The following is a 21,493-nucleotide window of genomic DNA, read 5'->3' on the forward strand; positions in this document are numbered from 1 at the left end:
TCAATGGGACGAACTACGGGGTTGTAATCTAGCAACCCAAACTCAAGCAGCAGCTTGTCGGTCACTTGAGCCGGAGCCAGCCCAGTTCGGAAAAGAAACTCTTGGACGAAAGGGTGAAGGGGAAGTCTGAGGCCGTACTCAAACATTTTGAAGTAGAGAGTGACCCATCCCTCTGGAGGATTGTCAGCTCTCTCCCCCTCCTCCGGAATCCTAAGGAGGATGTTCTCAGGGATAGCGAACCCCCTACGAAGGGATCCGAGGTAGTGCTCAGGTATCCTAGAAGGGTATTCCAAACCCTGACCCGAGGTGGAGGCATCACTATCCTCCTCGTCATCGGAGAACCTAAAGTTTTCTATCTCCTCGAGCTCGGACTCTAACCTACGAGCTAAATCCTCATCGGATCCTAAGTTGCTGCTAAAAGAGGACGACATGGCTACTACGTTCGAAAGAGAAAGTGAGGGAAGAGACCGACCTACCAAGGGTTCGAGCTACCTTCAGATCGAACTCCAAGAATTCAGGGAACGTAAGGTATGACCTGAAGGATTGGGGGTATTTATAGCTCGTCGGAGAAATTTCCCCACCGTACACGTGTAATCAACGAGCGGCTAGGATCCTTCCTAAGATCCGAAGCGTCGGAATATTTGAATATTCCGACGATAAATCTACCGCAACGGTTATATTTTCCCACGAGTAGGGAGTCGCCACGTGTCCAAAGCAAGTCGAATGAACTTCGCTGCCAGGTCGAGATCGGACCCGACAGAGAGGGGGCCAATGTTTGGGGAAGAGAATACCCTGGACACGTGGAGGATTCCTATTGGTGCTCCAAGATGACTCATGAGTCATGCCCAGCTCGGACCGCTGAGATCACCACCACTAGCGTTGACAGATGCTAAGTATGAGGGTCGAGGTGAACCTGGCCGAGGTCCGACCTACTGGGAAGCTCGGTAGGGGCCGATGTGAGCTACTGTCAGCGGCGTGATTATCGGGTGTAACCGTCGGTCCCGAGATTACCGGGTGTAACCGACGGTCCCGAGATTACCGGGTGTAACCGTCGCAAGATTAGCGGGACTACCACCCATAAGTAGAGGACCTCACTCCACGATCAGGTACGATGATTTCTGACCTCGAACTTAGTTGGGAGTCCGACCTATACTGACTTGATCGTCGGAGTGCTCACCTTTTTGTGCAGGTCCGCCCCAGTATTCAGATCGGTCCGGAGGCCGAGTTCGAGCTGCAATCTGAAATACACTGTTGTGCATATCATTGCATAAACAGCGTTTAATTATAGATTTTAATGTCTATATAGATGGAAATGTCGAAATCTCAATTTGATTCGATGTTGATGGATATTTCTAGAAAAGTTGTAAAAATAAAATATTCATAACAAATAAATTAACAAATTAATATTGTCACTATTTTTAAATAAGGTAAATATTACTAATACTAATATTATATATGTGTTAGTGATATTTCGTTGATTTTTGACTTTTTTTTTTATTTTATCGATTTTTTGCCAGGAGTTATAACTCATAGAGTTGATTTGATCCCTAAAAATATTAAACTAAAATAAAATTTCTTTTCAAATTGATCCTTTTAACATATTCATCATTGAGATTTATTTTTGGATCATTTTACCGAAAATAGCAAACATTATCTCTGTGTTGCCTTTAGAACGAAAGTTTTAAACAATAATTTATATGAATCACTTCAATAGAAAACTGCTATATAAATGGAAATATATCCAATTAATTTTGAATTTTATATGAAATTATCTAAATTTTATATAATTTCAAAAGAAGAAAGTTATATTTCCAATAAGGAAATAAATCCACAAATTTTATTTCTAAAACCTTTTGGTTTACAAAACTACGATTTTCTTTCTATACATATGCGTATTTCATAGCCTACAAAGTAATATATTTTCTATTCAATAAATGAATATCAAACATAATAATTTGGTAAATAATGTTATTTGATATAATTATCATTTATACTTGTACTTGGTGTATTAGGCCCAAATTGAGATTTTCTTTTATTTTTTATTTTTTTGACTGGACCCAAATTGAGTTATAAATAAATAAAATCACCAAAATCAACCTTGAACTTGGAGGTAAAATGATTACTTGCATTGCATGAGGGAGATAAGTGAGAGAGGACATTATTATTATATCTTTTTTTTATATATATATATATATAAGAGATTTCAAATGAAGATATGATAAAAAGTTATAATTTAATCATCTATTTGAATTTTATGATCTCAGTTGCCTAAAATCATCCTACTTAGTGAATACAGTAACGAGGACTAGATTTTCATCTTGACTTTGTTTGTTGCGAAAATAAAAATTTAACAACTTTTTTTCCTTTCAAACCATCATCAATGACAGTGATATGGACATAACCATTGATATGGACATAGCCATATCTAAAATGATAATAAATACAATGTATATTCATTCGAATTGACTATACTGAATAATTATTTATTTATTTTTTAGTATAACATGTTTGCGTGTAAACTCGCTTTTTGACGATAATTATTTATTTACTTTTAAGCATAGAGACTAAATATGGGCATAATGTTGCAATATAAGGACAAAATTCTTAATTCAATAAATAAAGCCATTTTTTAATGGTAATTACCAGATACCAATACAATTACACGCTATGGTCCCGTAATCGAAAGCCGCAAATAAATCAGAATTGATAAAAAAGTTTTCAAGTCCGACAGCGAGTCGGTGGAGAGAGAGAGAACTTATACTCTCCCGCACGAGTACGCGACGAACGCTCTTTTTCCCTCACAGATCCCGGCCGAATCTCCGGTCCGTCCTCTCCGGCGTCTTCTCCGGCTCCGACATCTCTCTCTGGAATGCTCCTCTCAGCGTCAGAATGTTGGTTCTTTACCCCGCCGCTGCTGTGTAATTCTTCAGTCTCCGTTTCGATCTCTCGTTTTCCGAACCCTTCACCGGTTTTCGAATCTCATTCTCTTTCTGCCTGACGTGATTGCAGCTTTTTTCACTTGATTTTTGAAACTAGATTCTTATGTTCCTTTTTAATCACTCCCATTTTCTTTCTCCTTTTCGATCTTTCTACTTGTTCCTTTTTGGTTTTCGGAGTAATTTGCGTTTCAACTTACTGAGTTCCTTCTTAGGGCAGTGATTGCAGGGTTTTCTTCTTAGCTTTGCCTTTCTTTTCTAGTGGAGATTCTCGATCCCAGTGCTTCTAACTTCCAATACTCTGATTTTAAACGCCGAATTGAACTTTGAGACCTCGATCAGTGAGCTCCTCCCAGAAAACCCAGTAGCATTAAATTGTGTAATTTGAAAATTTTCTTGGGTTTAACATGCCGTGACGTAAGAACTGATGTGATGGTTCGTGTGAACATGCTGAATTTTCCGTCTGCATTATTCAGTCCCTTGTTCTCTGTCGATTGAATGGCTTCTTCCTCTCTCTTTCTCTCCCTCTTTGTTCATATCCATGGTCATTGGCTTCTTACTTCTTGAAACTTGGGATCTTACCTCCCAAATTTGCCGCTCTTAGCTTCGTCTGCCTGAATTTTCTACAACTTGGTTGGTTCCTTGTCCTGAGGTGGAAGCTTGAAACCAGAAGCTTTAAGGTACGGAACTAACCCTTGCATTTTTTTCCTTGTTGTTGTAAAATTCTTGAAAATACGCTCGATGAATGTTTTGCTTCTGTTGTTTTTGAAGAAATCAATTAATTTTGGTTGAATCCTATTTTCATAGTGTTGAAATGAAGGAGATACAAAGAAGAAAAGTCCGTAATAATATGGAGAAGCCTTTCCCTGGGTGCTTGGGAAGAATGGTGAACCTGTTTGACTTGAGTGCAGGCGTTAGTAGGAACAAGCTTCTCACGGATAAACCCCATTGTGATGGTGACTTCCCTTTTTCTCATTTGTTCTTCCGACGATTCTCTCTTATTATTCTCTCCACCATAATCGTTTCCCAAATTTATATAATTTCTTCTTTGAAGGTTTGACTGTCCGCTAATGCGAATTGTTATTAGTCAACGGATGAATTTTGTTCTTAATTTTATCGATTTTTTTTCTGTCTAAATCTGGGTTTTTGTGTTTTCAACCTGGTTGCCTGTTCAAATGTCGATCGGTCATGACTTTGGTTGCCCATATGGTTTTGCCAAGTTCCATATTCACTTGAAAATTGTCTTTTTTCTTTAATCCATATTTTATCATATTTAATTGGCCGAGTAAAAAAAATTAGCTTGCTCTTGGTCACTTTTATTCATGCATTACACATTTCGGAACTCTCCTGCTATCAAAGAAAAAAGGCAAATGAAAAACCTAAAATTATTCTTATGATACGGTCAAAAAAATCATGGGTGTCTGATGACGGTTGGCAAGTTTGAGGCTGCTGAATTCTGTTTTTCTCATGTATTTTTGTAATCTCTAGAGCTCCTTTATGATGCCACTGTTACTTGTTGTGTGTTTTGTGTTTGCTAATGAGCTAATAATTGTTGAAATTGACATTGCTTGTGGACAGGTTCTGTACTCCGAAGAAGTCAATCAGATGCATCAATGATGTCAAATCCCTCCAATGGCAGTCATGTAGAGGATGGACTGGTAAATTGTTAGCAGGCTTTGTTAACAGTGGCACATATTGTACAAAGCATGAAAAATTCACATACTACGTGTCCATTCACTAAACTATGTTGTTTAGATTTTTGGTTTCCTTTTTTAGTTGTGTAAAAATTTGGTTTATTACTGCATTGCAGAGATATCCAATTGTGAAGGCAAATGGAACGCCCATGAAGATGCTCATAGACCAGGAAATGTCCAAAGATTCCGAGTCTAAGATTGCTCCCCCAAACGTTGTTGCAAAGTTGATGGGGCTTGATACTCTGCCAGAGCAGGGTTGTTCAGCTGCTAATAGAACACCTTCAAGAGGTTCTCAGTGTACAGTTAAAGAATCTAGGCTGCCGCCAGAGTGTATAGAACAGGAGGACGACTGTTTGGAGAAGAGAGCTCTATATCAAATTCATCAAAGCTCAGTAGACGTTTACGGAATCTGGCAGCAATGTTTGAAAACAAATTATGACAGAGAAAAATTGCAGTATGGAAGCTTTGACAATAATATTGATGAAAAGAAGATGGCTCTTGTTCGTCAGAAATTCACGGAAGCAAAGCGTCTAGCTACAGATGAGAAACTTCGGCAATCTAAAGAATTCCAAGATGCCTTAGAAGTTCTCAGCTCCAATAAAGAATTGTTTGTCAAGTTTTTGCAAGAACCCAATTCCTTATTTTCTCAGCACAGTTTTCAACTTTGTTCACTTCCTGCATCTCCCACGAAGAAGTGTATCACAATCCTTAGGCCCTCAAAGTTAATTGGTGATGAGAACTTTTCTGAAACAGAAAAAGGTGTGAGAATCAGATGAAAAAACCAGCTCAGGCTTGCCATTCAACTACTCGTGATAAGTCTAGTAATGTGCCTACTTTGTCAAACCAGAGAGTTGACGAATATGTTCAACCTACGCGAATAGTGGTATTGAAGCCTAACGTTGGTAAGAATCATGGTGTTAAAACTGTGGTAACTCAACAACCATGCTCGTCACCTAATAAAACCTCTGGAAATCTTGACGAGGAAGCTGAGGTAGTTGAGGTGCCAGAATTAGGGGAAGTAGAAATTGAGATCTCTAAACAGTTGAGTGAAAATCAAATGGGACATAGAAGGGATGAAACTTTGATTTCCTCTGTCTTCTCTAATGGTTATACTGGTGACGAGAGTTCATTTTACAAGTCAGAGAATGAGTATGCAGGGGCAGATATCAGTGATTTAGAATTAATGTCACCATCTTCCAGGCATTCTTGGGACTACGTTAACAAATTTGATAGCCCATATTCTATATCCTCCTTTAGCCGTATTTCATGTTCTCCCGAGTCATCAGTTTGCCGAGAAGCCAAGAAGCGACTTTCTGAAAGATGGTCAATGATGGCATCAAATGCTCATTCTCAAGAACAAAGGCATGTAAGAAGAAGCTCTAGTACTTTGGGTGAAATGCTCTCTTTATCAGATGCAAAAAAGTCCATTGGATCTATTGATCCGATTTCCAATGAGGAAGAGTGCATGGAATTTGCATCCTGCTTAAGTACTGACTTCAGTAAGGAAGATATTGGCAGTTCTCCTAGAAGTCTCCAGAGGTCAAAGTCTGCCCCAGTATCTCCATTGATGCCCTGTGTCAGACTAGGCCTTGAAGCTTCAACTTCTGCTACTGACAAAACAGATGCTACCCTGGAGAAAGCTAGTTCAACAAAAGTTAAATCCTCGTTTAAAGGAAAAATTTCTAGTTTATTTTTCTCTAGGAATAAGAAGCCGAGCAAAGAAAAACGGAATGCATCTCAATGTAAAGAGGAATTGGATAATTCTGTTGCAGAAACACTTGGGCCTTCTCTACCTTCTGGCAGGATTGGTGATGATGCATCTTTTGTCAGCAATAGTCGACTTGAAGAATGCTCATCCCCTGCTTTGTGTGGATCATCAGGGACATCTCCCGATCTAACCAGCAAATTGGGCATGGTCTCTCTTGAGGTAATTTACCTTCTTATAGGTGACTTTGCCTCTATTTAGTAATTACTTCCAGATGAGTATATCATCTGAGGCAAGGTTGCTACATTCATCTGGTTGTTACTAGCAATTGTAACTGTGTTTAGTTTCATAAACATCAATTGCTCCAATCATTTTTTTATCTGATCTCTCTTCCTGCGGTGTCTACCTACTTATTAACTTGGTTTGGATCTCATTAAGTTACAATGTGCCATGGCATTATTCTAATTGTTCAAAACCGTAAGAGGGGTCGGGTAAAGTATGTTAAAGGTTCCTGGGTACAACTAGAACTTGATGAATGTTGAATAAAAATTTGTTACAAAAAACAGGTATGGAAGTGGTGTCTGGATTTGTTGATTGTTGTTTGTTCAAGCATGTCTGAATAAAAACTAAGAACCCTCTTTTTTCTGTATGGAATTAAAAAATTTGAAGCTTTCAAATTGAAGGTCCAATAACTGTTAGTTACATATTGTTCCGAGCCTCTGGTAGGTACTAGGTCGTTTTTACTCTCAGTAATGTTGAAGTACTAAGCAGTTTGAAAAAGAATCTCTGTTTTTTGTTCAATAAACTTACAGAACCAAACTAAAATTTTGCAGGCAGGGTTGCCTTTCTCTAGGCATTTAATACCTGGAAATGCCAGTGAGAATCTAGACCATCCAAGTCCATGCTCTGTTTTAGAACCACCGTTCGATGAGGATGACAATGTAACTTGCTTGTCTTCTGTTTATATGAAGTCAAACTCAAGAGGTACTCCTTTATTCTTTCTAGCTATCCATGCACTGATCTGTCGATTCTACTTTCGAGCGACTGAGATATACCTAATTTCGTCTCAAAATGACCAATTAGTTTCAAATCTGTCTTTTCCTGTAAGATATATGTAACTTATCCTTTGATGCGGCTGAGCAGTACAGAGTTGGTGTAATTTGATTGATGGTGGAAATTTTTCACATTACAAAGAAAACGATAGTTCAGGGACAAATATTGTTGTTGGAGCTAGTTCTTTAGTACATAGTATAGAGTAGTCCATATTCTATTTCTTGACTTATCTATTTTTTCCAGGAATTCAACTGCCTACGAAGTCCAACTTAATTGACAAATCACCTCCCATAGGATCCATTTCTCGGACCTTGACATGGGAAGATTCATATTCAGAAGACACAGATCCATATTTGTTTAAACCCTCGTTAGCATGTGAAGATACAGAGGAAGAGGAACACAAGTGGCTTGGCCTTGTCCGAACTCTTCTCTCGGAAGCTGGCCTCGACGACAGCGTGCAGTGCGACTCATTTTTCTCAAGATGGCACTCTCTCGAAAATCCATTGGATCCATCGCTGAGAAACAACTTTGCCAATCTAAGTGATAAAGAACCAGAGCAGGAGGCTAAACGAAGGCAATCAAGATCGAACTGGAAGCTCATATTCGACAGCGTCAATGCAGTCCTGGTTGATATCACAGGCTATCATTGGTCGGACAGGAGCACACTGGCAATGTCGTGCAGCTGGGTAAATGCCAATGGTCCCCCCTCACAAGCTCTGGTGGACAGCGTGTGGGACCGACTGAAGGACTGGGTGTCGGGTGAATCGCGGTGTGTTGGTTATGAGATCGGGGACCGGGACAGTAACAGCCTGGTGGTGGAGAGGGTAGTTGGGAAGGAGGTTGTGGGGAAGGGGTGGATTCTTCAGTTACAAGAAGAAATGGATGATTTAGGAAAGGAAATAGAAGGCAAATTGCTGGAAGAACTTGTGGAGGAGACACTGCTCGATTTGACAGGTTCCTGCCCATGACTACTCTCTCTCTTTTATTCTTATTATATTATAATTTTTTTTTCTTCATATACAGCCAGCCTCAAATATGTTGTGCCATTTTTTTATTTTTGTGTGCATTTTAGTTTACCATCCTCTACTGTACATTTTTCAGTTGAACTGCACATTTCCTTTGGATTTTTCTATGGAATAAGACTATAAAGTTATCTACCAGCAATAGAATCATTTTCTCTCTCACTTTCTCCACTTTTTATTCGTCCCATTCGGGTATTAAATATTAGTTGGTTAAAAAATATTTTTGCTGTTGTACTCGTGATTTATTCTCCAGTAATGAACGATTTAGGTCATTGCACTCTTGAATTAGTAACAGTTTAGATCTTGGAAATGTTAGATTTAATAGGATTTTTATTATATGTAGGTCGATGATGAACCAAATATGTTTATAAATTGAAAAAGAAATTAATTAGTTATATAACAAAAATCAACAGTTGATCCCCCATCTGTTATCGGTCATTACAAAATTGAACTATAGAGATTAAATTGTCTTACAAATTAAAGTTTTCGTTACTTCAATAAAAGTATTGGGACAAAAACTATTTTTTAACCATATTAGTTCTTTTAGTCCCATTAACATATCGAAATGACATAGTCGGTTAAAAACATTGTAGCCCTTATTAGTTATAACTTGTGTTTGATTTCGTTTTGAATGCTATGGTTTTAGTATACGAGTGAATTGAGATTTTAGGTTCAAATAGATAATATCACATCATTGTGGGGAAGTCTTTTGACGAGTGGACGAAAAGGGTAATTAGTTAGGAATTGGGAGAAGTTAGGTGGAGAATATATATATTTTTTTTTTGGGTGGTGGTGGTGTGGAATGGTAATCCATATGCAAACCAATAAGAAAAAGAAGTTGAAGAGGAAGAGGAAGAGGAAGACCCCATCTCATTTATTAATTTGGTGAGGTTGTCTGTGTTCTCACATGCCATGTCTCCATTCCAACTTTAAATGCCCACTCCCTCTCTTCCCCCCAAAATATACTAAATACTCCAATCCAATATTCTACTCTTAACAGCTAATCACCCATGGTATCATGCCAAAAACCTCATTGTCCTACGGGCTACGGGTACTGATCTAGTGTCGCGTCCAATACATACATCGGTGAATTCCATCATATGACACGACTTTATTGTTCAATTACGACACTCTTCGAAAGAGATGATAGATTGAAATTTAGTTGATGAGCTCAAACTAGGCACAAATAACTAATATTACTTACAAACCTTACTTTATTGTCCCACGAACCCAGTGCCACATCCAATACATCGGTAAATTTCATTGTTGTTTAATTATGACACTTTTCTTAAAAAAACAATGGATTAATATAGCTGCTATGCTAAAATTAGGCTCAAAGAACTAATATGGCTTAAAAACCTTATTTTGTTGTCCTATAACGTGTCCAATACATCGATAACTTTCACCATATGAAATGATTTAGATGTTCAATTATGGCACTCTTCGAAAAAATGGATGGATTAAAGTATAATTGCCATACTAAAACTAGATGCAAAGAACTAATATGGCGTTGAGGATGAATTAGGCCAAATATTATAAAATGATCGTATAAAGAAAGTTTGTGAGGATAAAATAATATATATATATATATATATAAAAGCCGATTTGAGAGTATAGTTGAATTTGCTCCACTCATTTTATGGATCTTGTTGGTTTGAATTCTCAAACTTACAACCTTTTGGTTAGAGATATGTACCAATTATCACTTAGCTATGCTCACTTTGACTTTACCACTCTAGATGTTAAACTCATATAAACGTCGATAGCTATTTAATACATGCTTACATGTGGAAAAGGGGAAACTTAATTTTTTCCCCCTTTTGACACGTCATCGACATTTGGTCAATATCATTGAGAATAAAGGCCCAATCAATTGAGTGAGGCCCAATTTGATGATGTTCTTGGAATGGAAGTGGGATATTCTCTCCCTCACAGTCACAGTCGCGTACATTCATTAAAAATAAAAACTGAATTAGTTTGGATTTTTTAATATTCCTAAAAATTGATTTTAATTTTGGTGGAGGGGGCGGCTGAATCCCGTGAAAACGCCGTCTTCGCCGCCGCTTCGCAGTTTTCAGTTTTCATGGCAGAAGTTCCTTCGCTGCTCTTTCTATGCACAGCCCAACTCAGAGACCAGCTTCTTCGAAGTTCGTAATCATCTCCATATTCGTCTCTGTGTCTGCCTTGTTTTCTTAATGCCTTGTTCTTTTGACTTTCAGGGGATGACGTTCCACCGCCCGTCTATGATCTTCCTCCCGACTTGTTGTATGCTCTCGCTTCGCAGCTCCCACCCTTGGCCTTGCAGAATTTTCAGTCACAAATGTACGGTTTACCCTAACCTTTCAGCTTAACCGTTAAGGTTGAATGCTTCCTATCTCATAGATTTGTTGTTAGGAAGTTGAGTTACTCAATTTCGAACATGTACATGCCAACTATCTTCTAGTCTGACGAGAATATGTGATTCTAAACATTTGGAACAAATTCAATGAGAATCTGAATATTACCAATGATTCATAGTGTTAACTGTGCATTGAATTTGAAAACTCTTCCTTGAGCAGGCCATTTGAGCTCCAGAATGAAGATGAGTATGATAACGATTGCCTTGAGGGTGGGAGGAAGCGCAGAAGGTTATTTAATTTCACCATATTCTAATTTAGCATTTTGTTTTCTTGGTTGAGTTTTAAGGACGGATTAAATATTGGGGAGGGAAGAGTAGTCAAATAAAAGCACTGTCTTAATTATGCAAGTGTAACTTTATAGGTACCACAATTTTGATACAGCGTGGAAGAAGAATTTCAATTTACGTTGGACACAGTTAACTGATCATATCCAGCCAGTTGACTGGCAGCAGATGTATTGGGAGAAGCACTTGCAAAGGTATACCTATCTGATTATGATAAGATGGTGTGTGTTTGTTCCCATTGACTCATGATTCATCTTATATTTATGATTTGTAATTTCTTGCATGTCAATAATAAAGAACAGTTGCCTAGATAAAGCAGCAGCAATAGCCTCCCTACCATCTTTTTCGAAATCTATTGGAGAAATAGAGATGCCAGGTGATAATGACGGTTTTCTTTGTTTAAATATTGTATGGTATTCTGTGGAACATTCTTCTAGCATCTAGATTATTAGTAAACTTTATTGAAAGTCCCTTCCCCACTTGACATTTTAGGTAGTGTTTCATCCACTTTACATTTAGGAAGTGTTCTTGTTTAATATGATGGTTTAGAGATGTCATATGTCCACCCCCAAAAAAGAAAACCATCATTCCACCCCCAAAAAAGATTCTGAACACCACGATGAACATAGAAAATAGATAGAAGATCTAATTTAAAGTTGAAAAAATGTGAAAGATTTCAATAATATTTAAAAAAATCATTTGGAGCTTCCTTGGTAGAGGAATTTTTCCTTGGAGAAGGAAGAAGTAGCAATAATCCACTCCAAATCAAAACTGATGCTGGTAAGACTAACTACCAGATCATCACTAAAATCCAAGAATTCTTCATTTAAAACACATTTAATAGCATCATCATTAGTTGAATGAATAATAACATGAGAAAATTGATCTCGAAAGCACAGCAACTACCAATCCATACTCACGGGAAAATAAGATGAACTTAAACTTTGAAGCAACGGAAAGCTAACCTAAAGCCTGGAAAGGCTAAAAAGAAAGAAGAGAAGACTGAACCTTTCACCATTTAAATGAAGTGAGATTTGCTTAACTACCTTGCTTTAGTTTTTTGTAATCTCCTTCTGCATTCTTCTAGGGCTCATGTTGAGCTCATTTTTTGATTTGGTGGGGGGAACTCGTGCATGTTTTCATGATCAGTGCATTTTTCTTTTGCAGATTCTATGTTGAAATATATTGCTGGTGAAGGGTCTACTCATTTCTCAAGCGGAAAGTATAGAAAACTAAGTTATCATTGCCAACAATTTGGGTGCTATGCACGGTAAGCTCGATTTTTATGGGCAAATGCAGTCAAAGCTATACTTTCAAAAATTTGGTTTGAAAGAAACCAAAGAATCTTTGAAGATAAGAGAAGGTTTGACTTGACTGTTTTGAATTAGCTAAGTTCAAAGCATCTCAATGGTGTTAGGTTTCTCATCTTTTTAAGGATTACTCTCTTAGCACTATTTGTTATTCATGGGAAGCTTTTGTTTTTAGATAGTTTTACTGTTTTATTTATTTTTCTCACTTCGATAGGAGTTTGTATCTTTTGAGAACTTTTGTAATTTTTCTTTTATCAATAACAAGTTTTTTCTTGTTAAAAAAAAAAACTTGGTTTCATTTTTAAGATGGATGTTGGATGCATTTCATTAACTCTGACATAGACAATACGTGGGCACTATACTTGTTGACTAATAAAGCATATACATAGTCTGCTTCTTCGGTTTGAATAGTAAGTTTTCTCAGCTTCCACAAAGGCATTATAGAGGTCCTTCTGCTAATGCTATTTAAGTCGACATATTTTAAGACCATCCTTCGTGATTTAACATTATTTATGCCTATAAGTTTCTTAGCTTATCTTTGTATGTCTTTACAATTTATATTTTGTGTTGAGCAGAGATTTATCTTCTTATGCTATGTACTTTTATTGGTGCAGATGTCTGAGTCTTCAAAGTGTTCTCTCTATTGCTGAAATTTGTGTAAGTTAATGTATTTTATATTTTTAATTAAATCATTTTCTTTCAGATTGCAGCGGTATCATCATTCGTATTCTGGAGAGATCTTGTGCATATCGATAACATTTGTAAATAGAAATTATTATTATTATTATTTTTTTTGAAAGGAAACAAAGGATTTCATTCATAATAAATAGTAATTATTTTGGTAGCACCTTTTGGCTGGAGTGAGCTGTTCCTTTTTTTTTTTCTTTTTTTGTATGGTCTCTTGTTTTTTCATTCTCCTTAATGAAAACTTGTTTCTTATTAATAGAAAAAGGTAATTATGACAACTAGAAGATTGGATTTAGAAGAAAGTTTGTAAATCCTATGGTATTGTTCGACATAATTGGCAATGCTCCTTACGACTTAGGAGAGTGAAAGAGCTCATTTACTTATTGTTAAAATCATTGAAATTCCATTAAGTATTGGTGCTGTTACCTGTAACAGCATTACGAAGAATAAAAGGGGGAGAAAAGATAGACTTCTCTTCAAGTCCATTGATTTTTAAATATAAAATTTTTTGCCATGTTCTGTAAGACAAGAGGGGCTAAGAATCAATTTTTATGTGTGACAATTATTTTTACTTTCTTTTGTGTATTAATTGACTATAAAAGGTTGTTGGTTTTGCCGTCTTGCTCCTATCAATATCGTAGCTCCTATTTCTACTGTGTTGCAGCATATATTGAGGAACTGCAAGTTGCAGACTTTGGTATTTAGGTTGATCAGATTCCAGGAGCAGGTGAGCTCAATTCTTATTTATATTTGAATTAATAAATAATTGCCTTTTGCATATAAATTGAGTATAAGAGTGATAACTACACTTAAGTATGTAGCTTTCATAAAAGTGAGGTGAAAAGAGGTGTTATAGATAGTTCTTCTTCTTGTATGGTTAATTCTTATTCAATCTGTTCTCAGGGTATTTTGAGTCACTTCTCGTCCCTATACAAAATTCTAGTTTCTGTGAGTGAGAGCTTGGAGAAGATTACGAGGGACGGTCAACACTAGAGGGAAAGCAAGAATTCTTTGGGTCAACATTGTTAAACTCTATAATATTATGAATGTGAAAGGGCAAGAAAAAAATTTGGGGGTTATATTGTTGTGTAATCTCATAGTTAGATAGTTTTGAAGGTTATGATGTGCATAGTCTGGTTTTGAGGTTCTTTTTGTTTGGATCTCTTTAGAAAGCTGGTAGTCAGTAACTTTTCAAATATCAATGAAAAGTTTGTGTTTCTTGTAAAGAAAAAAATTGGTCTGACTTGGCTTTTATACTTGCACAGGTCAATGGATTGTGCAAACTTCTAAACCATAACAGAGAAACTTTAACATCACTCGAACTTATTAATTGCAAGTTATCTTCAACTTCTATTAATTCAATTTGTGATGCTCTGCTCCATAATAAGAAAACACATGGCATACTACACTTCTCAATTAGTGCATCATACTTTGATGAAACTGACCCTGTTTCACTTCCTATTGGATTGGTATCGTTTTTGTCATCAGGAAGGTACGCACACTGTTGGTTTATTATTAGTAAATATTAGCTGTAAAGATTTAAATTAGGTGTATTCATTGATTGTCCATTGTTGTGATCTTTCTTATTCTTATTTCCTTTCTTGTATTGAGTTTTTATTCTATATTCTTATATATTTCTTGCTAATTATAATTGGAATGCAACTATTTTTATTCCATCCAAATTAAGTCAAGCCAATTTAGATTTCATCTGGTGTCATTTTGACTTATGAGATTGAGATATATGTATATATAATGTGTGAGAGTATTAAATATAAAAGCAATAAGAGCACTGGTAAGACTTCAGCATTATGGCACTCTTAGTTATCCCCTTTTGTCTTATATTTTTGACCTGAACAGTTAGGAAAGTAAAAGGAGTTGGTTGCACGAGCTTCTTTTTTATTTTTGAATTGCTTATATTTCTTGTCATTTTGGAAGATTATTAGTTTCTTTTTTTCTGTTCCAGCATACTTTGCTGCAATTATTATTTATATTTATTTTTCAGGTATTTATATTCTTTCAAACTTTGCGAGAACGACCTTGATAAAAATTTTGGAAAGCTTGTCTTTCACACTCTTCTTGATGCTTCATCTGGTCTATCTGTCCTTGATCTGTCTGAAAATAATGTAAGTATGCATATTTTTCCTTTTTGAAATTTGGTTGTAATAAGCCAATCAATGAAATACCTTCTCAAGAACTTTGCAGATGGCAGGATGGCTTTCCAGTTTTAATAGGAGATGTTTGACTGGCATTCCGGCGTTTTCTATGGTTGGCAAGTCCTTGCAATCACTGCATGTACTCAATTTAAGGTATCAGAGTGTTAAATTTAAGAGTAAAAATATTCTCATGTATTCAATTAGTGCAACTTTAAGTCTTCTTATATAGGAGAGAGACCTATTATAAAAAAGAATAGTAAATATACTACAAAAAGGAATAGGAGACCTAATACAAAAAGAGGAGACCTACTACAACAAGGAAAGAAATAAAAACCATAAAGATTAAAAATGCAACTAATAAATGTTTTTATATATATTCCAACACAAATATAGTTTGTTGAACTGGAATATAATATAGTTTAGCTGATTGAATCCAATAATCCATAAACCCGGAAACGAAAGACTCTTTTACTTCTTTCCCCCCTCAAATTGATAGGGTAGGAATTCCTAGAAGAGTCTCGAAGGTCATTCCATCAGGCAATGCGGGTCAAGCTGTCCAACTGTGATTCAGCTTTCGCTTCTGGGAGATCAAACGGAGCTCGATTAGTATATGCCATTGAATCAACTTACTGAAGTCTCCTAATTGCCTTAAGGTGAGAGGCGATAGAAAGGCGCCGTTTAGTGAAGTAAGGCGTACTTAATAAAATACTAAGTAAATATCATCTATAACAATTATTGGTAAAAAAATCAAATAATTTTTAAAATATGAAAATATTAACACAATTATTTAATATTTAATAAATAAAAAACAAAACTATTCAATATTTATATAAAAATTTACTTAATTAATTTAGAAAGAGATTCGAAAAGAAAATTTTTATTTCTTCTATATTATAAAGATAATACAAGGTCTTCTAGGTGGAATTCCTGTGCATTGCTTATCTCTTTTCAAGGTTCCCAAGTTGACTAGAGATAAGTTGGGAAAGGTTGTGAGAGATTTCTTATGGGAACGGGTTGAGGAAGGAGGTGGTTTCAACTTCAAAGGGCACTGTTAGGAACTCATGGAGGGCAATCTCTCTGTCTTCTGAGTTTTCTATACTTTATCACCTTGGGGTGATGTGAAAATTTTGATGAATTAGCTATGGAACCTTTTGGCTATATGCACACTATGCTATGAACAAACACCAAAATCCACAATATAGAAGAGGCAAAAACTCGAAGGAAAGTCAAGAAGAAGGGTTTTTTTTTACCTCGAACATTTGTTTTGGCCTTTTTTTTGTGTGTGGACCTCCATTGTGTTCTTTGATTGAATAAAAGTTGACTTTCCATAAAAAAGAGCATGCTATACAGCCAATGAGTAATATAGATGCAGTTAAAATAACCACGATTTTTAATACATGGTTTAAAATTTGCAATCAAGTAGAAGCGATGGTTGTGCAAAGATCAATCACTTTTCATATTTTTAGGGGAAACGATCTGCGGAAAGATGATGCAGATAATCTACGATATGCTTTGGCTCATATACCAAACTTGGAGGCCCTGGATATTAGTGATAATCCCATTGAGGATGATGGAATCAGGTCTGTTTTCTTTTTCTTTTCTTTTCTTTTTTTTTTCTTTCTGTACATTAGCTCTAGTATAAGCAAGCTATTACCAACCTTTGGAAGGATCTGCAGGAACTTAATTCCGTTTTTTGTTGAAGCTTCTGAAAGAAGCTTCCCCTTTGCTGATCTGAATTTAAAGAACTGTGAGCTTTCCTGTGATGGAGTAACACAACTCTTTAATGCGTTGTCAACTTTAAGGAAACCACTGAGGTCACTTTCTGTTGCAGATAATAGTCTTGGAAGGTTTGCATATCTGACAACAGCCAAAAGTCACCAGTTTTTAATTTTTCCACTAAAATATTTGACTGCTGTGTAATTTTGTTATGAAGCTCGGTAGCAGCCGCTTTAGGAATTTTCTTGGGGAAATCAATTCAAATACTGAATGTTGAAGGCATTGGCTTGGGTCCATACGGGTTTCAAGAATTAATTGAAGGCGTAACTGAAGGGTCAAATATTATGAACATCAATATAAGGTTCATAACTAACACTCTGAACCTCTTCACTATTCTTCTTTCTAGGTGGCCCGAAGATATAATCGCCTATGTTTCTTGTTGTAGCAAAAATCGTGGTGGGATAGAAACAGCAAATTTTTTGTTAAAGCTCCTTCCCGGGGCACCAGAACTTGTTTCTGTCAATGCATCATACAATCTAATGCCCTCTGGATCCTTAGACATCATACATTCTGCCCTTAAAGTCGCTAAAGGTATTTATTGTACACGTTGTGTGAAATTTTAAAGCTCCTTTCCATTGAATTTTCGTGTTTATTTATGATCGTCATGTTTTTTCTTCTCTCTCTTTTTTTTTTCCTTTTTTTTTTTGACAAGGAAACAGACATGTTTTTGTTTATCTTTTATCGTCAGGTTTCTAGTTTGAGATTTCAAAATATTTATGGGTAGAGCTTGGGGTTGGAAATGCATTTTTCATTTCCATCCTCAATTTTTTTCCCTCATCTTCATTTCTAATGTAGATTCTGGACAGGGAGGTCTACCCCTTGCAAAGAGTTTTTATTGTCCTCTGATCTTTTCTTTCTCTAGGCTGGTGTTTCTTATGTAGATCAAATAAGTGGTTGCTTGCCACATTCTTTTATCATCCCCTTTCCCATCAAAATTGGAATAAGCTTCTGGATTACTTCAACTTCTGGGTGCTCCCTTAAAATGCTCAAGGGTTTACTCATCGCTTACCTTTCTTTTTCTTTCTTTTTTTTTTTTTTTTTTTTTACTTTAGATGGAGAACCAACTTTCATTAAAAAGCATTGAAGAGCCCCAATTGTTAGTAATCACAAAAGCTCGCACACACATAGAACTCCTAAATAAAGTAGACGCACTAGCCCACAGAGAAGCAAAACCAAAGCCATTCACGTGAATTTAAACTACAGACTGTCTTCTAAAGACAAGGCCAAGATCATTTGAACTAATGCTTGTTTGGCTAAATTATGGAATTGAGAGTAGGAGAATCTTCAAGCCATAGACACAGGATTTGTGGATATTTGGAAGTTTATTTCTGTCAAGGATTTCTTGTAAAGTGCTCTAAATATTTTTTATATTCTTCACGTCCATGAATAGCACAACCGGAGGTTTTCTTCTTTCCTTTTTCCTTTTTTTTTAATCCTCATAATCTCCTTGAGTTAGGAACGTGATAATTTGTGCTGGAGCTTTTTACTCCAAACAGTTCTTTAGGCAGTCAAGTGCATAAAAAACATATTGATCCCTTTTTGTTTCCATGAATTCTGTTTCAACAGTTGCATTCCGGAGAAATTATCCTGACACAAACATCCTTATGTTAAGAAAAGGGATTTTCCAATATGAGCTAAATGTTTATTGCTATAAATGATTTTATTTATATGATGTAGGCTGCTGCGTGTAATAGCTTCTTAGAATTCAACAAATTTAATTTCCTTTTTTTGTTAGTGGAGTGATAAGACACTCAAGGATTTATGACTTAATTTATGTAGGGAACCTAGAGCTATTGGACTTGAGCGGAAATAAGTGGGATGATCAAAAGGCTGAAGTTTCATTGTTTGAGTTTCAGAACTCTAACAGGAAAATTGTAATACATTCATCATCACCAACCTTGGATGCACTCTATGACGGTGATCCGTAGTCAACTTGGCTGTGGCATCATCACCATTCAAGCTCGTGGAATATATTGGAGCTACATAATGTACGACCATCAACATGTATTGCCAAGTTGTATCTTTGACCTTCTTCTTTATTGCTTTATTTATAAGTACTTTTCCTTCATTTCTAGCAGTAAAAGCAGATGGTATGGTTATGATCAGTTATTGGTCAATGCATTTAGCTGTAAAGAAATAATAATATATATAAATTATATATCACTGATTTATTGGCATTTAATTGTTGAGGTGTTAGACCCTTGCTAACGTTTATTGTGGCTGAATGTGTTTTTGAAGATGTATGCTGTGGCCTGTGGCTCAAAAATTTCCGTTTTATTCTTCTTTGTTCTATTTTCTTTTTCCGGATTAGCTCCATTTTCTATCAATGCCATTGTGAACTAGGCTTTCTACATCGCGAATTGGAACGAGAGGCAGTAGATGAATGAGAAGATGAAATTTCTGCTTTGAGGAGCGCAGGTGTATCCAAGGTACTCCAATTTACCTTTCTAGACTTTCCTGTGTAAGATTCTCTTCGTTCACTGAGGACCTAGACAATGAACTTAACAAGTATTTTATAATTTATGTCCTGTGTTTAGTAGTGTAGAAAATTTTGCATTGGACAATTTGATGACCATTGTTTATTAACCTACTGTTGAAACAGATACATCTGCTAATTAATTTCCATTGGTTCTTCAAGTACTTACATGGTAGTAGAATAATTTTGAGTCTCTGTACCATTGAACGATCCAATTAATTCGGATTTTGATCAATTCCAACTATATCTTTGTAGTCTCTACTAGTTCTGTCTGTTTGGTTGCAGTTTCGTTGGCATTTTTCAACTAATGTTAAAGCATGTTGAGGTCATGTACCAAGGCTTGGTGGCTTTTTGCGAGTGTTCTGAAAAATAATTTTCTTTTCTTTAGAACTAGAGTTTAGTGATTACTATTTTTTCTTAAAGCTATTTTCTCTTATTTTCCTATATATATATATTCTTTTGTTTTATAGATGACATATTATACTTCTAAAATTATGAGATTGGGGTGAATGATTTTAAAGTACAGAATCATACTTTCTCTGACAAGCCACTCAAAATTGTTCTTAAAACGGTTCTGAAAACAAAAACAAAAAATTGAAATGATCCCTAACGTTCTGAAGTACTTTCCACCATTCTAAAACAAAGGATGTGAGGACAACTACTGTCTTCTGGGATGGTACAGTGGCAAAGGCTTGGGATCTTGTGATACCACTTGAGGTCTCAAATTCGAGTTCTGTAGGGGTCATAGTGTTGCTCAGTCCAAGTAACGATTTCTGGTTATAGAGATCCACTAGCATAAACTACACGACATCGAAATCGAAAAAGAAAAAATTGTGAGAACAACTATCTAGAAATGTATAGCCTCACTGTGAAAGTTAAAAGCCTGCCAAAGCTTTGTAGATGTATTCTCTAATGTTTCCAGAGTAGAACAAATGAAGATCTGGCTTTCCTCAGGAGTCCAATGTTGTTCAATTTAGACTGATTTACTGTGATGTAGAATTAGTAGTTGTTTAACTCTAAGCATTGGATTGGAAGAGGAAAAGTTTTGTACATGGCAGTTGCATATTATCTGCTGAGTTCAGCTTTCTGGTAAACAAGGAACAAAGGCTGCTGCTACCTTTATGTGTTTGCCACACACCTATCAATCATATCAATGTCTATACTAAAGTTTTTCTTTATCTTCTGCTGAAAAAGAAAAGGTTGATAAATGGGGTATTTATACTGTGCAGATATTACGGACTAGCTTACGTGCAACTCGACTAATCTAACTGACAATTTTGTGACCCTACAGTATTTAGATATCATGTGGGATTTTACTGATTTAAGTAGGTGGTCACCAACCATACACTTTGAACTTACTCTCCCATGTCCCTTCACTTTTTCACGTACCTCAATGCCACTAGACGAGCCCATTGTGGTTTACAGATACCAATAATTTAGGTATCATTTGTAAATAGAAAGTAAAATGGTCATTTTTTAGAAAAAGGAATCAAAATAGGTATTTTGAAAGTACAGTATGAACAAAAGTTAAAAGTAAATGAATATTTTGAAAGTTTAAAACTAGGATGAGCTATATAAAATAGTATTTAAATCAAAAATAATAATAAAATAAAATATTTTAGATATTTGGAGTGCATGAAATATTTTGGGTTGTTGGTAAGGATGAAGGCAGAATTCAATGAATTAGAATATTCCAAATTAAAAAATAATCCTTTGAAATTAAAATAATATATAGATTTAAGTTATTTGGTCATAATTGTCTTATTAGATTGAGGATGTTGATTGGGCTAATTGATCCAATTTGCAGCTTCATAGTTCCAACAACAAATGCCGTTCCTGTTGTCCCATTCAAAAAGTTATTTTTCTTTTCTTTTGGAATTGTTGAAAAATCTCTAATTAGCCCTCTCCACCCAATTGTGTTGTTATGAAACTTTGTAATTGTAGATATTTTCTAAAATGGTTGACAAATTTGACATTAACTAACTGCTTAGTCGAGAA

At 35.9% G+C, this 21,493-nt stretch overlaps 2 protein-coding genes across 3 annotated transcripts; both read left to right on the top strand.

Annotated features, from left to right (window-relative positions):
- Positions 1–2,660: 2,660 nt before the first annotated feature.
- On the top strand, positions 2,661–8,572 carry LOC111016438 (uncharacterized). Its single transcript, XM_022291843.2, is given in 7 exon segments — positions 2,661–3,616; positions 3,744–3,892; positions 4,515–4,594; positions 4,747–5,380; positions 5,383–6,557; positions 7,169–7,319; positions 7,632–8,572. Coding segments are annotated over 6 exon segments (2,907 nt in total). The 5' UTR covers positions 2,661–3,616; positions 3,744–3,750; the 3' UTR covers positions 8,357–8,572.
- A 1,810-nt stretch (positions 8,573–10,382) lies between these two features.
- Positions 10,383–19,201, top strand: LOC111018469 (RNI-like superfamily protein). Of its 2 annotated transcripts, none has more exons than XM_088117012.1 (16): positions 10,383–10,557; positions 10,630–10,732; positions 10,969–11,037; positions 11,171–11,287; positions 11,396–11,469; positions 12,261–12,363; positions 13,018–13,060; positions 13,755–13,817; positions 14,356–14,582; positions 15,093–15,213; positions 15,293–15,396; positions 16,710–16,823; positions 16,911–17,090; positions 17,177–17,320; positions 17,405–17,550; positions 18,799–19,201. In XM_088117012.1, exons 1-16 carry the CDS (start codon positions 10,494–10,496, stop codon positions 18,945–18,947), a joined length of 1,821 nt encoding a protein of 606 aa, XP_087973138.1. In that variant the 5' UTR covers positions 10,383–10,493; the 3' UTR covers positions 18,948–19,201. The 2 variants fall into 2 exon arrangements, with proteins under 2 accessions (XP_087973138.1, XP_022150264.2); XM_022294572.2 differs by having other exon boundaries at positions 10,386–10,557; positions 16,920–17,090.
- Positions 19,202–21,493: the final 2,292 nt, after the last annotated feature.

The sequence above is a fragment of the Momordica charantia genome (assembly GCF_013281855.1).
Source record: "Momordica charantia cultivar OHB3-1 chromosome 9 unlocalized genomic scaffold, Mcharantia_2.0 BLBB01000009.1, whole genome shotgun sequence".
Taxonomy (NCBI): domain Eukaryota; kingdom Viridiplantae; phylum Streptophyta; class Magnoliopsida; order Cucurbitales; family Cucurbitaceae; genus Momordica; species Momordica charantia.